The sequence below is a fragment of the Amblyraja radiata genome, chromosome 24 (genome assembly GCF_010909765.2).
Source record: "Amblyraja radiata isolate CabotCenter1 chromosome 24, sAmbRad1.1.pri, whole genome shotgun sequence".
NCBI lineage: Eukaryota > Metazoa > Chordata > Chondrichthyes > Rajiformes > Rajidae > Amblyraja > Amblyraja radiata.
Genome location: NC_045979.1, coordinates 37,772,776 through 37,792,836, shown reverse-complemented (window position 1 = coordinate 37,792,836; position 20,061 = coordinate 37,772,776). Strand labels below are relative to the sequence as shown.

General features: G+C 51.3%; 1 protein-coding gene across 1 annotated transcript in view; it reads left to right on the top strand.

Annotated features, from left to right (window-relative positions):
* eif2d (eukaryotic translation initiation factor 2D) overlaps positions 1 to 20,061 on the top strand; it is a 41,295-nt gene continuing 21,234 nt past the window's right edge. Inside the window, exons 1-6 of the mRNA XM_033042952.1 lie at positions 1 to 152; positions 8,252 to 8,439; positions 12,312 to 12,395; positions 13,695 to 13,785; positions 16,256 to 16,363; positions 18,563 to 18,909. Coding sequence (XP_032898843.1) covers positions 97 to 152; positions 8,252 to 8,439; positions 12,312 to 12,395; positions 13,695 to 13,785; positions 16,256 to 16,363; positions 18,563 to 18,909 — 874 coding nt within the window. The 5' untranslated portion in view covers positions 1 to 96. The remainder of the gene's footprint in view (positions 153 to 8,251; positions 8,440 to 12,311; positions 12,396 to 13,694; positions 13,786 to 16,255; positions 16,364 to 18,562; positions 18,910 to 20,061) is intronic.

Below are 20,061 nucleotides of genomic sequence, written 5' to 3'. Positions count from 1 at the left end.
CGCCCGGAGCGCGGACACAAGATGGCGGCGCCGTGAGGTGACGAGTGGAGAAGCCGGCGGGGGGAGACGGGGGGAAGAAGCACCAACCGAGGGACGATGTTCGCCAAGGGCTTCCGCGTCAAGTCCAACAGCGCGATCAAGGGCTCGGACAGGTGAGCGGCGGCGGCGGCTGCAGCGGCCCCGGGGAACCGGCAACCCCGTCACAGAGCGGCGGCGCCGGCGTCAGCAGCTCACTGACCCCCCCCCCCCCCCCCGTCACATCCCCCCCCCCGTCACATCCCCCCCCCCCGTCATATCCCCCCCCCCGTCACACCCCCCCCCCGTCACATCCCCCCCCCCGTCACATCCCCCCCCCCCGTCACACCCCCCCCCCGTCACATCCCCCCCCCCGTCACATCCCCCCCCCCCGTCACACCCCCCCCCGTCACATCCCCCCCCCCGTCACATCCCCCCCCCCCGTCACATCCCCCCCCCGTCACATCCCCCCCCCCGTCACATCCCCCCCCCCGTCACATCCCCCCCCCCGTCACATCCCCCCCCCCGTCACATCCCCCCCCCCCCCGTCACATCCCCCCCCCCCCCGTCACATCCCCCCCCCCCGTCACATCCCCCCCCCCCCGTCACATCCCCCCCCCCCCGTCACATCCCCCCCCCGTCACATCCCCCCCCCCCGTCACACCCCCCCCCCCGTCACATCCCCCCCCCCGTCACATCCCCCCCCCCCGTCACATCCCCCCCCCCGTCACATCCCCCCCCCCCGTCACATCCCCCCCCCGTCACATCCCCCCCCCCGTCACATCCCCCCCCCCCCGTCACATCCCCCCCCGTCACATCCCCCCCCCCCCCGTCACATCCCCCCCCCGTCACATCCCCCCCCCCGTCACATCCCCCCCCCCCCCCGTCACATCCCCCCCCCGTCACATCCCCCCCCCGTCACATCCCCCCCCCGTCACATCCCCCCCCCCGTCACATCCCCCCCCCCCGTCACATCCCCCCCCCCCGTCACATCCCCCCCCGTCACATCCCCCCCCCCCGTCACATCCCCCCCCCGTCACATCCCCCCCCCGTCACATCCCCCCCCCCCGTCCATCCCCCCCCCCGTCACATCCCCCCCCCGTCACATCCCCCCCCCCGTCACATCCCCCCCCCCGTCACATCCCCCCCCCCCGTCACATCCCCCCCCCCCGTCACAACCCCCCCCCCGTCACATCCCCCCCCCCCCCCGTCACATCCCCCCCCCCGTCACATCCCGTCACATCCCCCGTCACATCCCCCCCCCGTCACATCCCCCCCCCCGTCACATCCCCCCCCCCCGTCACATCCCCCCCCCGTCACATCCCCCCCCCCGTCACATCCCCCCCCCCCGTCACATCCCCCCCCCCCCCCGTCACATCCCCCCCCCCCGTCACATCCCCCCCCCCCGTCACATCCCCCCCCCCCGTCACATCCCCCCCCCCCATTCCCCCCCCCCCCCCCGTCACATATCCCCTCCTCCCCCCCCCAGTAACCAGTCACTAACGCACGCGGTATCACCTAAACCCCCCCCCCCGTCACTCCCCCCCCCCCCGTCACACCCCCCCCCCCCCCTGTCACATCCCCCCCCCCATAATACTCCCCATGTCACATCTCCCTTCCCCCGTAACCAGTCACTCACTCATCCCAGTATCACCTCAAACCCCCCCCCCCCCCGCCGTCACATCTCCCTCCCGTCCCCTCGCCCCCCCCCCCCCCCATAATACTCCCCGTCACATCTCCCCCTCCTCCCCCCCCCCAGTAACCAGTCACTAACGCACGCCGGTATCACCTAAACCCCCCCCCCCCTAAATACTTCCCCTGCCCCTGTCAATTTCCCCCCCGGTAATCACACTGTTCCCTTCCCCTTTCACATACCCGCCCCCTCCGCCTGTCAACAGCCACCCGTGCCATACACACCCTCCCCCACCATTGACACCTCTGCCCAGACACCCCACTCCCCAGTGTCCTTGTTGCCTCCCCCCTGCCCCAGCCCTTCTCCCTTGTCATCTAACCACCCACCCACCCGTGTTCCGCACCCACCTCCCTCTGTCATCTTCTTCCCCCCCCCCCCCCTTGCCTTTTGTCACCTCTCCCCTCCCCAGTAAACCCTAACACGCCCCCTCACCTGTATGGACTTGTAGGTTAATTGCCCTCTGTAAATTGCCCCTCGTGTGTAGGGAGTGGGGGGAGAATGTATGATAACAAAGAACTAGTGTGAACACGTGGATAGACAAAAATGCTGGAGGAACTCAGTGGGTGAGGCAGCATCTATGGAGCGAAGGAAATAGGCAACATTTCGGGTCGAGACCCTTCTTCAGACTGATGTGAGGGTGGTGGTTGGGGGGCTACACTTGTCGCTTTACCTCCCCCCCATTAACTCCATTCAAGGACCCAAGCAGTCTTTCCAGGTGCAGCAGAGGTTTACCTGCACCTCCTCCAACCTCATCTACTGCATCCGCTGCTCTAGATGTCAGCTGCTCTACATCGGTGAGACCAAGTCCACTATGGTGAGACATTGGCGATCGCTTCGCCCAACAGCTCCGCTCGGTTCGCAGTAACCTACCTGATATCCTGGTGGCTCAGCACTTCAACTCCCCCTCCCATTCCGAATCGGACCTTTCTTTCCTGGGTCTCCTCCATGGCCAGAGTGAGGCCCACCGTAAATTGGAGGAGCAGCACCTCATATTTCACTTGGGCAGTTTACACCCCAGCAGTATGAATATTGACTTCTCTAATTTCAGGTAGTCCCTGCTTTCTCCTCCCCTTCCCAGCTCTACCTCAGCACACTGTCTCCACCTCTTACTTTCTTCTTTCCACCCCTCCCCCACCCTCACATCAGTCTGAAGAAGAGTCTCGACCAGAAACGTTGCCTATTTCCTTCGCTCCATAGATGCTGCCTCACCCATTGAGTTTCTCCAGCATTTTTGTCTACCTTCGATTTTCCAGCATCTGCAGTTCCTTCTTAGAACATCGAAACATAGAAAATAGGTGCAGGAGGAGGTCATTTGGCCCTTCGAGCCACCATTGCCAATGTCTCACCATTCATTGTGATCATGGCCGATCGTCCCCTATCAATAACCCGTGCCTGCCTTCTCCCCATATCATAGAAACATAGAAATTAGGTGCAGGAGTAGGCCATTCGGCCCTTCGAGCCTGCACCGCCATTCAATATGATCATGGCTGATCATCCAACTCAGTATCCCGTACCTGCCTTCTCTCCATACCCTCTGATCCCCTTAGCCACAAGGGCCACATCTAACTCCCTCTTAAATATAGCCAATGAACTGGCCTCGACTACCCTCTGTGGCAGAGAGTTCCAGAGATTCACCACTCTGTGTGAAAAAAGTTCTTCTCATCTCGGTTTTAAAGGATTTCCCCCTTATCCTTAAGCTGTGACCCCTTGTCCTGGACTTCCCCAACATCGGGAGCAATCTTCCTGCATCTAGCCTGTCCAACCCCTTAAGAATTTTGTAAGTTTCTATAAGATCCCCTCTCAATCTCCTAAATTCTAGAGAGTATAAACGAAGTCTATCCAGTCTTTCTTCATAAGACAGTCCTGACATCCCAGGAATCAGTCTGGTGAACCTTCTCTGCACTCCCTCTATGGCAATAATGTCCTTCCTCAGATTTGGAGACCAAAACTGTACGCAATACTCCAGGTGTGGTCTCACCAAGACCCTGTACAACTGCAGTAGAACCTCCCTGCTCCTATACTCAAATCCTTTTGCTATGAAAGCTAACATACCATTCGCTTTCTTCACTGCCTGCTGCACCTGCATGCCCACTTTCAATGACTGGTGTACCATGACACCCAGGTCTCGCTGCATCTCCCCTTTTCCTAGTCGGCCACCATTTAGATAATAGTCTGCTTTCCTGTTTTTTGCCACCAAAATGGATAACCTCACATTTATCCACATTATACTGCATCTGCCAAACATTTGCCCACTCACCCAGCCTATCCAAGTCACCTTGCAGTCTCCTAGCATCCTCCTCACAGCTAACACTGCCCCCCAGCTTAGTGTCATCCGCAAACTTGGAGATATTGCCTTCAATTCCCTCATCCAGATCATTAATATATATTGTAAATAGCTGGGGTCCCAGCACTGAGCCTTGCGGTACCCCACTAGTCACTGCCTGCCATTGTGAAAAGGACCCGTTTACTCCTACTCTTTGCTTCCTGTTTGCCAGCCAGTTCTCTATCCACATCAATACTGAACCCCCAATGCCGTGTGCTTTAAGTTTGTAAACTAATCTCTTATGTGGGACCTTGTCGAAAGCCTTCTGGAAGTCCAGATACACCACATCCACTGGTTCTCCCCTATCCACGCTACTAGTTACATCCTCGAAAAATTCTATAAGATTCGTCAGACATGATTTACCTTTTGTAAATCCATGCTGACTTTGTCCAATGATTTCACCACTTTCCAAATGTGCTGCTATCCCATCTTTAATAACTGACTCTAGCAGTTTCCCCACTACCGATGTTAGACTAACTGGTCTGTAATTCCCCGTTTTCTCTCTCCCTCCCTTCTTAAAAAGTGGGGTTACGTTTGCTACCCGCCAATCCTCAGGAACTACTCCAGAATCTAAAGAGTTTTGAAAAATTATCACTAATGCATCCACTATTTCTGGAGCTACTTCCTTAAGTACTCTGGGATGCAGCCTTTCTGGCCCTGGTGATTTATCGGCCTTTAATCCATTCAATTTACCCAACACCACTTCCCGACTAACCTGGATTTCACTCAGTTCCTCTATCTCCTTTGACCCGCGGTCCCCTGCTATTTCCGGCAGATTATTTATGTCTTCCTTAGTGAAGACGGAACCAAAGTAGTTATTCAATTGGTCCGCCATATCCTTGTTCCCCATGATCAACTCACCTGTTTCTGACTGCAAGGGACCTACATTTGTTTTAACTAATCTCTTTCTCTTCACATATCTATAAAAACTTTTGCAGTCTGTTTTTATGTTCCCTGCCAGTTTTCTTTCATAATCTATTTTCCCTTTCCTAATTAAGCCCTTTGTCCTCCTCTGCTGGTCTCTGAATTTCTCCCAGTCCTCTGGTATGCTGCTTTTTCTGGCTAATTTGTACGCATCATCTTTTGCTTTGATACCATCCCTGATTTCCCTTGTTATCCACGGATGCACTACCTTCCCTGATTTATTCTTTTGCCAAACTGGGATGAACAATTTTTGTAGTTCATCCATGCAGTCTTTAAATACCTTCCATTGCATATCCACCGTCAACCCTTTTAGAACTAATTGCCAGTCAATCTTGGCCAATTCACGTCTCATACCCTCAAAGTTACCTTTCTTTAAGTTCAGAACCGTTGTTTCTGAATTAACAATGTCACTCTCCATCCTAATGAAGAACTCAACCATATTATGGTCACTCTTGCCCAAGGGGGCACGCACAACAAGACTGCTAACTAACCCTTCCTCATTACTCAATACCCAGTCTAGAATAGCCTGCTCTCTCGTTGGTTCCTCTACATGTTGGTTTAGATAACTATCCCACATACATTCCAAGAAATCCTCTTCCTCAGCACCCCTGCCAATTTGATTCACCCAATTTGATTCACCCTTGACTCCACTAGCCCCTAGAGCTCTATCTAACTCTCTTTTAATTCCATCCAGTGATTTGGCCTCCACTGCCCTCTGTGGCAGAGAATTCCACAAATTCACAACTCTCTGGGTAAAAAAGTTTTTTCTCACCTCAGTCTTAAATGGCCTCCCCTTTATTCTAAGACTGTGGCCCCTGGTTCTGGACTCGCCCAAAATTGGGAACATTTTTCCTGCATCTAGCTTGTCCAGTCCTTTTATAATTTTATATTTTCTATAAGATTATAAGATATCCATTAATAAAAGATATTATTATTATTATTATTAAGATCCCCTCATCCTTCTAAACTCCAGTGAATACAAGGCTAGTCTTTTCAATCTTTCCTCATATGACAGACCCGCCATCCCAGGGATCAATCTCGTGAACCTACGCTGCACTGCCTCAATCACAAGGATGTCCTTCCTCAAATTAAGACACCAAAACTATACACAATACTCCAGATGTGGTCTTAAAACTTTGACCGCCGGCCTGCGGCCTACACCAGCCTGAAGCCGCGGTCTCTGGTTGGGAAGAGCCGATCCTGGACTCACCTTGACTTTGACTTTGTCCCTTACCATCTGGACGCCCGCAGCAACGGCTGTGGAGGGTGGAGGTCCCGACCACGGGGGAAAATGGAGGAGGACTGGCCAAGCTCTGTGCCTTCCACCACAGTGATGAATGCTGTGGTGGATGTTTGTGTAAAATTTTAATGTGGTTGTGTTCTTTATTATTGTACCGCTGCTGGCAACCCAAATACCACCGACCTTGGTTGTGTGGCAATAAAAATTATTTCTTACCAGAGCCCTCTACAACTGCAGAAGAACCTCTTTACTCCTAAAATGAAATTCTCTTGTAATGAAGGCCAACATTCCATTAGCTTTCTTCACTGCCTGCTGTACCTGCTGTACCTGTAAACCAACTTTCAGTGACTGGTGTACAAGGACACCCCTTGTTTTTGCCGCCAAAGTGGATAACCTCACATTTATCTATATTATACTGCATCTGCCACGCATCTGCCCACTCATTCAACCTGTCCAGGTCACCCTGCAACCTCCTAACATCCTCTTCACAGTTCACACTGCCACCCGGCTTTGTGTCATCCGCAAACTTGCTAGTGATGCTCCTAATTCCCTCTTCCAAATCATTAATATATATGATAATATATAGTTGCGGCCCCAACACCGAGCCACTCGTCACTGCCTGCCATTCTGAAAAGGAACCGTTCAATCCTACTCTTTGCTTCCTGTCTAACAACCAATGTCAACACCCCCCATACCATGTGCTCTAATTTTAGTCACCAGTCTCCTGTGTGGGACCTTATCAAAGGCTTTCTGAAAGCCTAGATCCACTACATCCACTGGCTCCCCTTCATCCATTTTACTTGTCACATCCTCAAAAAATTCCAGAAGATTAGTCAAGCATGATTTCCCTTTCATAAATCCATGTTGACTTGGACTAATCCTTTTACTGCTATCCAAATGCCCCATTATTACCTCTTTAATAATTGACTCCAACATCTTTCCCACCACCGAAGTCAGGCTAACTGGTCTGTAATTCCCTGTTTTCTCTCTCGCTCCTTTCTTGGAAAGTGGGATAACATTAGCTATCCTCCAATCCACAGGAACTGATCCTGAATCTATTGAACATTGGAAAATGATCACCAATGCGTCCACTATTTCTAGAGCCACCTCCTTGAGGACCCTGGGATGCAGTCCATCAGGCCCCGGGGAGTCCCATTAGCCTACCCAATACTATTTCTCGCCTAATGAAAGTTTATTTCAGTTCCTCCACCCACTTAGATCCTCTGTCCTCCAGTACATCTGGGAGATTGTTTGTGTCTTCCTTAATGAAGACAGATCCAAAGTACCTTTTCAACTCTTCTGCCATTTCCTTGTTACCCATAATAATTTCACCCGTGCCTGCCTTCAAGGGACCCACATTTGACTTTGCTACTCTTTTTCCCTTAACATATCTAAAGAAGCTTTTACTGTCCTTCTTTATATTCCTGGCCAGCTTCCCCTCGTACTTCATCTTTCCAGCCCGTATTGCCCGTTTTGTTTCCTCCTGTTGTCCTACGAATGTTTCCCAATCCTCTGGCTTCCGGCTGCTCTTTGCTGTGTTATACATCTTTTCTTTTAGTTTTATTCTATCCCTAACTTCTCTTGTCAGCCACGGTTACCTCCTACTCCCCTTAGAATCTTTCTTCCTTTTTGGAATGAAATGATGCTGTGGCAGAAACGGGGTACTGATTGGGGATGATCAGTCATGATCACATTGAATGGCGGTGCTAGCTCGAAGGGCCGAATGGCCTACTCCTGCATCTATTGTCTATTGTCTATTGTGATCGATGGTTCGTGTGGCCTTGGTGGGCCAAAGGGCCTATTTCCATACTGTATCTTTAAACTTGAATAAGTTGGGCCAAAGAGCCTGTCTCTGTGCTGTTTGACTCCATGCTGTGGATAGAGCTAGTGTATGGGGTGATTGCTGGCCAGCACGGACTCGGTGGGCCGAAAGGCCTGTTTCCACGCTGCACCTCTGAAGGCTAAATCCAAATCACTGGTTGTTTGAATTTAATTGAATGCCGATATTAAATGGGGAATTATTGTTTTAAACAACTGTTCCTTTATGTTCGTTTAGGAGGAGGCTCAGGGCGGAAATCCAAACTTCTTTCTCGTTGTCTGCGAATCAACTATCATGTCTCCTGCCCAGCAAGGAGGATGTGAATGTGGTGAAAATCTATCTGAATAAAGGAGAATCCGTGACTATCTATGTTGTGAATAAAAACCCCATCTTCTTTGAAATGAACAAGAGAATCTATCCTACAGGTAGGTACGGTTCAAATTTGATTATTTTCTGATGGCTCATGAAATAAACAGAGTTGTTGAGTTAGTCAAACTTGTGTCTGGATCTGGATGTAGTTCGCTGAAAGGCTCGAGGTAGAGCATCACTCAGCACTGGACAATTTTTACATTTTATCAAGCCAATTAACCTACAAACCTGCATGTCTTTCGAGGAAGACAAAAATGCTGGAGAAACTCAGCGGGTGCAGCAGCATCTATGGAGCGAAGGAAATAGGCAACGTTTCGGGCCCGAAACTCTTCTTCAGACTGATGGGGGGTGGCGGGGAGAAGGAAGGAAAAAAGGAGGAGGAGGAGCCCGAGGGCTGGGGGATGGGAGGAGACAGCAAGGACTAACAAAATTGGGAGAATTCAATGTTCATGCCATTCGGACGCAAGCATCCCAGGCGGAATATGAGGTGCTGTTCCTCCAATTTCCGGTGTTGCTCACTCTGGCAATGGAGGAGACCCAGGACAGAGAGGTCGGATTGGGAATGGGAGGGGGAGTTGAAGTGCTGAGCCACCGGGAGTTCAGGTAGGTTCTTGCGGACCGAGCGGAGGTGTTAGGCGAAACGATCGCCCAACCTCCGCTTAGTCTCACCGATATAGATCAGCTGACATCTAGAGCAGCGGATGCAGTAGATGAGGTTGGAGGAGATACAGGTGAACCACTGTCGCACCTGGAATGACTGCTTGGGTCCTTGAATGGAGTCGAGGGGGGAGGTAAAGGGACAGGTGTTGCATTTCTTGCGGTTGCAACGGAAAGTGCCCGGGGAGGGGGTGGTGCGGGAGGGAAGGGAAGGGAAGAATTGACAAGGGAGTTGCGGAGGGAACGGTCTTTGCGGAAGGCAGATATGGGGGGAGATGGGAAGATGTGGCGAGTGGTGGGGTCACGTTGGAGGTGGCGGAAATGACGTAGGATTATTTGTTGTATGTGCCGGCTGGTGGGGTGAAAGGTGAGGACCAGAGGGACTCTGCCCTTGTTGCGAGTGCGGGGATGGGGAGAGAGAGCAGTGTTACGGGGTATGGAAGAGACCCTGGTGTGAGCCTCATCTATGGTGGCGGAGGGGAATCCCCGTTCCCTGAAGAATGAGGACATTTCAGATGCCCTGGTGTGGAACGCCTCATCCTGGGAGCAGAGGCGGAGGAATTGGGAGTGGGGGATGGAGTCCTTACAGGAGGCAGGGTGGGAAGAAGTGTAGTCCAGATAGCCATGGGAGTCAGTGGGTTTGTAGTGGATGTCGGTCAGAAGTCTATCCCCTGCGATGGAGATAGTGAGGTCAAGGAATGGTAGGGAAGTGTCGGAAATGGTCCAGGTGTATTTGAGTGCCGGATGGAAGTTGGTGGTGAAGTGGATGAAGTCAGTCAGTTGTGTGTGGGTGTAGGAGTTGGCCCCCAAAGCAGTCATCGATGTAACGGAGGGAGAGGTCGGGGATGGGGCCCTGGTACGTATTGAACAAGGATTGTTCGACGTACCCGACAAAGAGGGGAAAACGGAGATCTTGGAGAAAACTCACGCAGGTCACGGGGAGAACGTACAAACTCCATACATACAGACAGCACCCTTAGTCGGGATCGAACCCGGGTCTCTGGCGCTGCAATTTTTGTTGTCGGGCAGCAACTCTACCGCTGCGTCTCCGTGACATCTATAGTCATGATCCAAGCTGTTAAACCTTTCAGATGTGAGCATGTGTGAAGTGTATTACATAGATACATAGAAAATAGGTGCAGGAGGAGGCCATTCGGCCCTTCGAGCCAGCACCACCATTCATTGTGATCACGGATGATCGACCCCTATCAATAACCCGTGCCTGCCTTCTCCCCATATCCCTTGATTCCACTAGCCCCAGAGCTCTATCTAACTCTCTCTTAAATCCATCCAGTGACTTGGCCTCTGCTGCCCTCTGTGGCAGGGAATTCCCCTTTGTTCTAAGACTGTGACCCCTGGTTCTGGATTCGCCCCACATTGGGAACATTTTTCCTGCATCTAGCTTGTCCAGTCCTTTTATAATTTTATATGTTTCTATAAGACCCCCCTCATCCTTCTAAACTCCAGTGAATTTGGCATTTGATGTTGGGGTTTTTTTTGGGAAGTGGTTGAGTTGCTGATAGTTTTAACACCAAGAAAATCCTGGATGTACAGATTGGGCCGGGTGGGCGGTAGAAATGTCAAGTCAGACCTTTTTCTGTTGGGGACTGGGACAGACTGCCCGATTTAGATTTAGATTAAAGGATTTAGAAGATCTGAAAACCAAACCAAATTATATTGTTGCAAAATAAATCTCTCCACTGAGTCGAGTCAACTTTATTTATCACATACACATACACATGCAAGATGTACAGTGAAATGAAAGAGGCGATGCCTGCGGGATTGTGCAAAACAACAGAACAGAACCAGTGTTTACATTTGTTTTTTAAAAGACACAACAGTAAATGAGTCCCTGGTGAGATCAGAGTTTACCACCTCCAGTTTAAATTCCAGTTGGAATATTTTGGAGGACCCAAGAACCAAGACCTGTGGGAAGAAACTCCGTCTCATCCTCTGTGTTTTCGCAGCGTTTCAGCGGAGGTGCCTGCCTCACCGTCGCAGCTGGAACAGTCCGTCGCTGGGGGGGGTAGGGGTCCCCCATAATGTTGCTGGATCTGGATCTGCACCTCCTGGTGTATAGGTCCTGCAAGGGGGGGGGGGGGGGGGTGAGTGTAGTTCCCATGGTGTGTTCGGCCGAACGCAATACTCTCTGCAGAGCCTTCCTGTGAAACTGATGGGGAAATGTATAACATGGGCACCCTGCATCACAGGCCACAGTGCTCATGTTATTCAGCATGTGATGCTGCTTGAGTTGGGGATGGGTGAAAGATGCAAGTTCAACTTGTACAAGATGTTGGTGAATATGGTGTTTAGTTATTGGATACTCTGCTACAGTAGAGACGCTAGTAAGCTGGAGAGGATGCAGAGATGATTTACGAGGATGATGCCTGGGCTGGAGGGAGCTGGGCAGGCTGGCACTTTATTCTTTGAAGCACAGGAGGCTGAGGGATGATCTTGTAGAGGTAGAACCCAAAGACATGTGGTTTGTAAGTTAATTGGGCCACTGTAAACTGACCCTGGTGTGTGGGGATTGGTGAGAAAGTGGGATAACACAAAATTAGTGTGGGCCGAAGGGCCTGATTCCATGCTGTATCTCTCAACAAAACTTGCTTCTCTGCACCACTGTACATCTCTCCAGTCTTGTCCATTACTTTACTGCAAGCAGGTGGGTGTTGGCCTGCATGCAGTTACCGTTTGTGAAGGAACTGCAGATGCGGGAAAATCGAAGGTAGACATTAAGAGTAAGGAGTAATCCATTTGGAATGGAGACGAGGAAACACTTTTCCTCACAGAGAGTGGTGAGTCTGTGGAATTCTCTGCCTCAGAGGGCGGTGGAGGCCGGTTCTCTGGATGCTTTCAAGAGAAAGCTAGATAGGGCTCTTAAAAAAAATAGCGGAGTCAGGGGATATGGGGAGAAGGCAGGAACGGGGTACTGATTGGGGATGATCAGCCATTGAATGGCGGTGCCGGCTCGAAGGGCCGAATGGCCTACTCCTGCACCTATTGTCTATTGACAAAAATGCTGGAGAAACACAGCGGGTGCAGCAGCATCTATGGAGCGAAGGAAATAGGCAACGTTACCTATTTCCTATTTCCTTCGCCCTTGGTTTCGGCCCGAAAAACGTTGCCCATTTCCTTCGCTCCATAGATGCTGCTGCACCCGCTGAGTTTCTCCAGCATTTTTGTCTACCACCGTTTGTGCACTGTTAGAATTAACCCCACAATAACTCTCTGAGTTGAGTCGCTTGACCTGTTTGTTTTCATTCAACAGTCTATACCCTGTGGTCGTATCCGGATATGCTGGTTTTGTTCACCACCTGGCCAGCTGTTCTACCAAAGCTTGTCGGAGGAGCAGGTAAGACGGCACAAAAAGCTGCTGCTGTAAATAGGCTTATCGTCATCTACATGTTGCGGTGGAAAATATTTATCTTAGTGTAGTTAATGAGTGGTTAATTAAGAATTAATGGCGGGGTTATAGTTGGTGCGCACTTTCTATGCTTCATCGAGATGGGATACAGCAGAGAAAATGCATAATGGATGGGAGAGGTTTACAGGGATAGTGTAGATGAGGTATGTTGGTCAGCATGGGCAAGTTGGGCTGAAGGGCCTGTTTCCATGCTGTATCACTGCCCAATGTATCGGACTGACGCAGCTTAGTAATAACATCGAAAATAGGTGCAGGAGTAGGCCATTCGGCCCTTCCAGCCTGCACCGCTATTCAATATGATCATGGCTGATCATCCAACTCAGTATCCCATCCCTGCCTTCTCTCCATACCCCCTGATCCCTTTAGCCACAAGGGCCACATCTAACTCCCTCTTAAATATAGCCAATGAACTGTGGCCTCAACTACCTTCTGTGGCAGAGAATTCCACAGATTCACCACTCTCTGTGTGAAAAATGTTTTCCTCATCTCGGTCCTAAAAGATTTCTCCCTTATCCTTAAACTGTGTGACCCCTTGTTCTGGACTTCCCCAACATCGGGAACAATCTTCCTGCATCTAGCCTGTCCAACCCCTTAAGAATTTTGTAGGTTTCTATAACCATATAACTATTATAGAAACTATTCCATATAAGAAACTATTCACGTTAGTTCACTGTGTTTCTCCGTTGACTCTGCATCACCCACTGAGTATTTCTCACTCCCAGGGTTTTGCCGTCATTACAAAAGGGTGTGTTCCACAATCACTTATTATCGTTTAGTTTTAGAGATTCAGCGTGGAAACAGGCCCTTCGGCCCACCGAATCCGTGCCGACCAGCGATCCCCGCACATTAACACAAACTGGGGACAATTTACACTTACACCAAACCAATTAATCTACAAACCTGCACGTCTTTGGAGTGTGGGAGGAAACCAAAGATCTGGGAGAAAACCCACGCAGGTCACGGGGAGAACGTGCAAGCTCCGTACAGACAGCAACCGTAGTCAGGATCGATCTCTGGCGCTGCAAGCGCTGTAAGGCAGCAACTCTGCCGCTGGGCCACCGTGCTGCCCAACACACTTATTGTCCCGATAAATCAGTTAAATTGTTTGTGGGGCCGGTAGGGGAGGAGAGGGAACCGGGGTCTGGCAATAAAATGCTCTGAAGTGTAAAAGGAATGCCCTCCCCTCCAGCATTTGGAGTGGGTGCTAAATCTCCTTTGCTCCTGCAGATCTGATGCTGCCCGGAGTGATCCTGCCACCACCTGGTCTTCCCGCGGTACTGCAGGGAGATCTGTGTGCCATCAACCTTGTGGGAAACAGGTACTGACTGACTGTCCTCACAGGCCCAGCATCACTTCGACCCGTCTTGTTTTTTGTTTCAGACTTTCCATGCTTTGCAGTAATTCTAAAGAAGGGTCTCGACCCGAAACGTCAACCATTCCTTCTATCCAGAGATGCTGCCCGCCCCGCTGAGTTACTCCAGCGTTTTGTGTCTATCTTTGGTGTAAATCAGCATCTGCAGTCTGAAGAAGGGTTTCGGCCCGAAACGTTGCCTATTTCCTTCGCTCCATAGATGCTGCCTCACCCGCTGAGTTTCTCCAGCAATTTTGTCTGCCTTCCATTTTCCAGCATCTGCAGTTCCTTCTTGAACATCTGCAGTTGCTTTCTGCACATGAAAAAATAATTGCTGCCTTACAGCGCCAGAGACCCATGTTCAATCCTGACTGTAGTCTGATGGAGTTGGTACGTTTCCCCGTGGCCTGCGTGGGTTTTCTCCGGGTGCTCCGGTTTCCTCCCACATTCCAAAGATCTACAGGTTGGTAGATCCATTGGCTTTTCTAAATTGTCCCTAGTGTGTAGGATAGAACTTGTGTCCATGTGGGCCGAAGGGCCTGTTTCCACACTGTCTCTCTAAAACTAAAACTAAATATGGATACAATTGCTAGTTTTAATAGACATTTGCACAGATATATGTTTAGTTTGTTTATAGATATAGCTTGGAAACAGGCCTTTCAGCCCACCAAGTCAATGCTGACCATCGATCACTTGTTCTATGCTATCCCACTTTCTCATCCACTCCCTACACACTAGGGGGCAATTTACAGAGGGGCCGATTAACCTACAAACCCGCACGTCTTTGGGATGTAGGAGGAAACCGAAGCACCCGGAGAAAAGCCACGCGGTCACAGGGAGAGCGTGCAAACACCGTACAGCCAGCACCTATAGTCAGGATTCAACCTGGGACTCTGGCGCTGTAAGGCAGCAACTCTACCGCTGAGCAACCGTGCCGCCCTCTTTAACAAAGCCGTGATGCGTCCACCGTAAATCCTCTTTATGGGTCAGTGTCTGTTTTAGTTTGACGATGTTTCTATGACACCCTCAGCATGTGCTTGCTTTGTGGACGGGCCTGTGTTGGCACACGCAGTTGTTGGCAGTCTCTGCTTTTGCAACACAAATAAAAGAATGGAATGTTACAAGGCCAGAACGTGGGAAATGTCGGTGTAACCCACTGTAGAGGCACAAGAGACTGTAGATGCTGGAACCGTGGGCAGCAAACAAGCTGCAGGGCAAACTCAGTGTGTCAAGGAGGGAAAGGGGGCAGCCAGCGCTGGAGGCCAAGTCATTGGGCATTTTTAAAACGGAGATCGACAAGTTCTTGATTAGTACGGGTGTAAGAGGTAATGGGGAGAAGGCAGGAGAATGTGATTGAGAGGGGCAGATAGATCAGCCATGATTGAATGGCAGGGTAGACTCGATGGGCCGAATGGTCTAATTCTGCTCCTGTGACTCATGAGCATGACAACGTCTTGTGCCAGGACCCTTCCTGTCACCCATTGCGTTTGCCAACCTTCTGTTTAGCGTCTGAGTAACTGCTGCAGCCAAATTCGGGTTCATCTACTGCATCTAATAGTAAAATTACATTTCAAAAAAAACATTCCCCCTCAACAACTGAAGAGACTTGGAAAATGAAAGTTCAAATTAGATTAGATATAATTTATTACCACACAGCCAGGCTGGTGGAAATTTGGGTTGTCTGCAGCGATACAATAATAAAGAACACACAACCACAATAAAACTGTAACACAAACATCCACCACAGCATTTATCACTGTGGTGGAAGGCACAAAATTTGGCCAGTCCTCCTCCATTTCCCCCCCGTGTACAGGACCAGAGTCCAGAGTCAGTCCAGGATCAGCTCTTCCTCACCGGAGACCGCGGCTTTAAGTTGTTGTAGGCCGCAGGCCGAGATTTAAAGTCCCCGCCGCAGCCAGAAGCACCGTAGACTGCAGGGCCGGCGGTCGAAGCTCCCCTCCAGGGGTGATGGTAAGTCCATGCCGGACCCGCGGTAGAAGTCGGCCGCGGGCCGGCAGTGATGGCTTCTTCTTCCCTCGGGTCCCCAACGTGAGATCCTGGGCTGTAGACGCCGCACCAGCTGGAGCTCTGCAGACCCGCGGCTTCAGGCTGCGACTTCAGGCTGCCGGCTGCCCCGGGTCAGCGAAACGGAGCGCTCCCCTCCAGCGAGCCCCAGCGAGGGCTCACCCGCTCCACGCTGCGCCCGCCGCTGAAGCCCCGGATGGGTCTCCGGGAAAGGCCGCGTCGATCCTTGATGTTAGGCCACGGGGGAGGCGACCTGGAAAAACTCGCCTCTCCATGGAGGAGGCGACCGAAGCGGTTTCCCCCTTACCCCCCCACACAAAACACACAAAGAAACATTAAATACAGACTTTAAAACATACTAAAAAAATGTATGTTGCACTATTGTTTGACTTTGTGTCCTGGTGTTTTCCAGAGCCCCCGTGGCGATCGGCTTGGCCAACATGTCGACAGCAGAGATGCTTGCGGCTGGAATGAAAGGGAGAGGCCTCACCATCCTCCATGCATACCTGGACCAGCTGTGGTAAGAGAGCGCGCTGCTCCATGCAGATGTGTCAAACTCAATGCTCGCATTTATATCAAGAGGGCTTGTGTACAAAAACAGGGATGTAATGCTGGAGCTCTATAAGGCGCTGGTCAGGCCGCATTTGGAATATTGTGAGCAGTTTTGGGCACCGTATCTGAGGAAGGATCTGGAGATGGTCCAGAGGAGGTTTACAGGAATGATCCCAGGAATGAGTGGGTTAACCTATGATGAGCGTTTGTCAGACTTATGAGCCTGTCTCACTTAGGCGACTTTTTATGCGACTGCAGGAGACTATGCAGTCACCACATGTTCACGGGTGGTTGCCGGGTGGTTGCCGGGGAGTCGCTTTCATGGTCGTGAGGAGTACCCGCATTCTGGGAACTAGCCGCGGCCTCATTATGGTCGCCGCGAATCTTTCAACATGTTGAAAAATTAGCGGCGACTAGAATGAAGCCGCCACGGAAAGTAGCGAGAATTCTCGTGCCGTAGGTGGGTCACCAGGAGGTCCTAGTGGGTTGCCAGGAGGTCGAAGGTTCTCGTAGGTTGTAGCCGGTGCTGACCGGTGAATTTCATTGGCTCATTGGGGGCAAAAAATGTATGCAGTAGTTTTCCGCTCGTCCCGAAACGTTGCCTATTTCCTTCGCTCCATAGATGCTGCCTCACCCGCTGAGTTTCTCCAGCCTTTTTGTCTACCTTGGATTTTCCAGCATCTGCAGTTCCTTCTTAAACAAAATCCATCGTCCTATTTGTTTGAAATGAGCCCAAATCCCTCAAAACCCTTTTTATCCATATATTTGCCAAATGTCTTTTGAAAGGCATAAGTGTATGCGCATTATATTATGTATTGTAAGTAGATTTTAAATGTCTTTTGAAACTTTTCCTCACATTGTGTAGGTTAGTGTTGGTCGGTGCGGACTCGTGGGTTTCAGCACCTAAGTTACAGAGAAAGGTTGAACAAGATAGGTCTTTATTCTTTAGAGCGCAGAAGGTTAAGGGGGGATTTGATAGAGGTCTTTAAAATTATGAGAGGGATAGACAGAATTGACGTGGATAAGCTTTTTCCATTGAGAGTAGGGAAGTTTCAAACAAGAGGACACGACTTGAGAATTAAGGGACAAAAGTTTAGGGGTAACATGAGGGGGAACTTCTTTACTCAGAGAGTGGTAGCTGAGTGGAATGAGCTTCAAAGTATTCAAAGTATTCAAAGGTTTTTATTAGTCACATTCACATACACCGAGGTGTAGTGAAGTGAAATGCTTTTTGCCATTTTGCAGCACACAAAACAAATACAGACATAACACCAATGAGAGTCTTAAACACAGAGAACATCCCCCCACAATGGCTCCCACCATGAGGGAAGGCACAAAGTCCAGTCCCCAACCCCAGTTCACCCATAGTCGGGCCTATTGAGGACTCCACAGTTGCCTCTGCGGAGGCCCGATGTTCCTGGCCGTTCTCGCCGGGTGGTGGTGCTCCGGCGTCGGGAGAGTCCTCACAGCGGCTTGGGAACCCTGGAACGGCCGCCTCCGTACTGGAGGCCGCGGCTTCCGAAGCCGACAAGGCCGCTCCAGTGGAGCTCCACAACTGGCGATCTCGTCGCGAGATCCCAGGCTCCGTTCGGCGCCGCCGCCCGCAGCTGGCCGCTCCACAGTCCCGCAGCTCCGCGATGTTGTTCCCGGCGGTCTCAGCTCACCGGAGCTCCAGCGCGGTGACCCAGGCAAGGCATCGCCCGCTCCACGATAGGGCTCCAGCGCTGTGCCGCCGCCGAAGCCGAGGTTCTGGGCGGTCCCCGACAGGAAACGCCGCTCCAGGCCCGCTGGTAGGCCGCGAGGACGGGTCGAAGCTGCAGCCCGGAGAAAAGCTGCCTCTCCGACCAGGTAGGGACCCTGAAAGGTAGTTTCCCCCTCCCCCCCCCCCACCCCCCACATAAAAAAGTCTAGACCTCCAAACAAGAGTGGAAGTGGTGAAGGCAGGTTCGTTTTTATCATTTAAAAATAAATTGGATAGGTATATGGGCGGGAAAGGAATGGAGGGTTATGGTCTGAGCGCAGGTAGATGGGACTAGGGGAGAATACGTGTTCGGCACGGACTAGAAGGGCCGAGATGGCCTGTTTCCGTGCTGTAATTGTTATATGGTTATATGGGTTGCTTCCCACTCCATCTCTAAACTAATGCAGCTGAATGATTTGTCTGCAGGGCGTTTGGGGAGAAGATGCATCCACCTGTGATCGTGCCTGAGCTCAGTGACCAGCAGGAGGTGGAGGAGGAGGAGGAGGAAGGGATGACTGAAGCAGTTGGCGTGGGGAATGGGGCAGTGAACCTGCCCGGGACGGTGTCGGACGCAGACGCGGACATTCCAGACCTGGGCGATCTGCGTCTAGACGTGGAGACGGAGCAGGAAGGGGTGACCTCGCCGGCGAGCCAGGCCGCGGCTGTAGCCGGGGTCGATGGTGTGGAGGATCCAGAGACTCTTTCCTTGGCGCAAACGTCCACCGATGCCAGGAGTGAGCGGGAGGCTGCACACGCCGTCGCCACCACGCCGGGTACGAGGGGGTTAATGACATATTGGCGCAGTGGCAGAGTATGAACGCCACTGCGATCCCACCATCCCCTCCACTCTGGTCCTAGACTCTCCCACTAGTGGAAACATCCTCTCCATTTCCAATCGATCCAAGCCTTTCATAGGACAACATAGGTCTATGTTATCCCACTTTCCCCTCCAATCCCTGCACATGAGGGGCCATTTTGCAGAGGGGCTGATTAACCTACAAAACCCGCACGCCTTTGGGGTGTGAGAGCAAGCCGGACGTCTCGGAGAAAACCCACGCAGTCACAGGGAGAACGTACAAACTCCACACAGACAGTGCCTGTAGTCAGGATCGAACCTGTGTCTCTGGTGTGGTGAGGCAGTGGCTCAACCCGCTGCACCACTGAGCCATCCCTAGGTGTAAGAAAAAAACTTGGACAGGGTCAAAATCAGTAAGTGGATTAAATTGAATAGTTTCTTAACATGAAGATGTAACGTGTTGCAGAGCTGTGGACAGGGGTGTCATAAAGGATAGGAATAGAATGAGGCCATTCGGCCCATCAAGTCTACTCCGCCATTGAATCATGGCTGATCCATCTCTCCCTCCTAACCCCATTCTCCTGCCTTCTCCTCATAAGCCCTGACACCTGTACGATGGGGGAAACTGTTCAGTCTGTCTACATACACTGTATATATTGCGGTTCCTTCTTAAACATTACTCCATCATGTTATGTCCTTTCCTCAAACACTTTGTGTTTTGCTCAAGATTCCAGCATCTGCAGTTCTTTGTTTCTTCTTTTGTCAACGTTTAAATTCTAACATGATAGAGTCATAGAGTGATACAGTGTGGAAACAGGCCCCTTTGGCCCAACTTGCCCACACTGCCCAACATGCCCCATCTACACTAGTCCCACCTGCCTGTGTTTGGCCCGTATCACTCTAAATCTATCTTATCCATGCACCTGTATAAATGTTTCTTAAACGTTGCGATATCCCCGCCTCAACCACCTCCAGCAACTTGTTCCATACACCACCCACGCTTTGGGTTCTTAAAAAAGTGACCACTTGGTTTCCTTTTAAATCTTCCCCCCCCCCCCCTCACCTTATACCTAGGTCCTCTGGTTCTCGATTGCCCGACTCTGGGCAAAAAAACTCGATGTGTTTACCT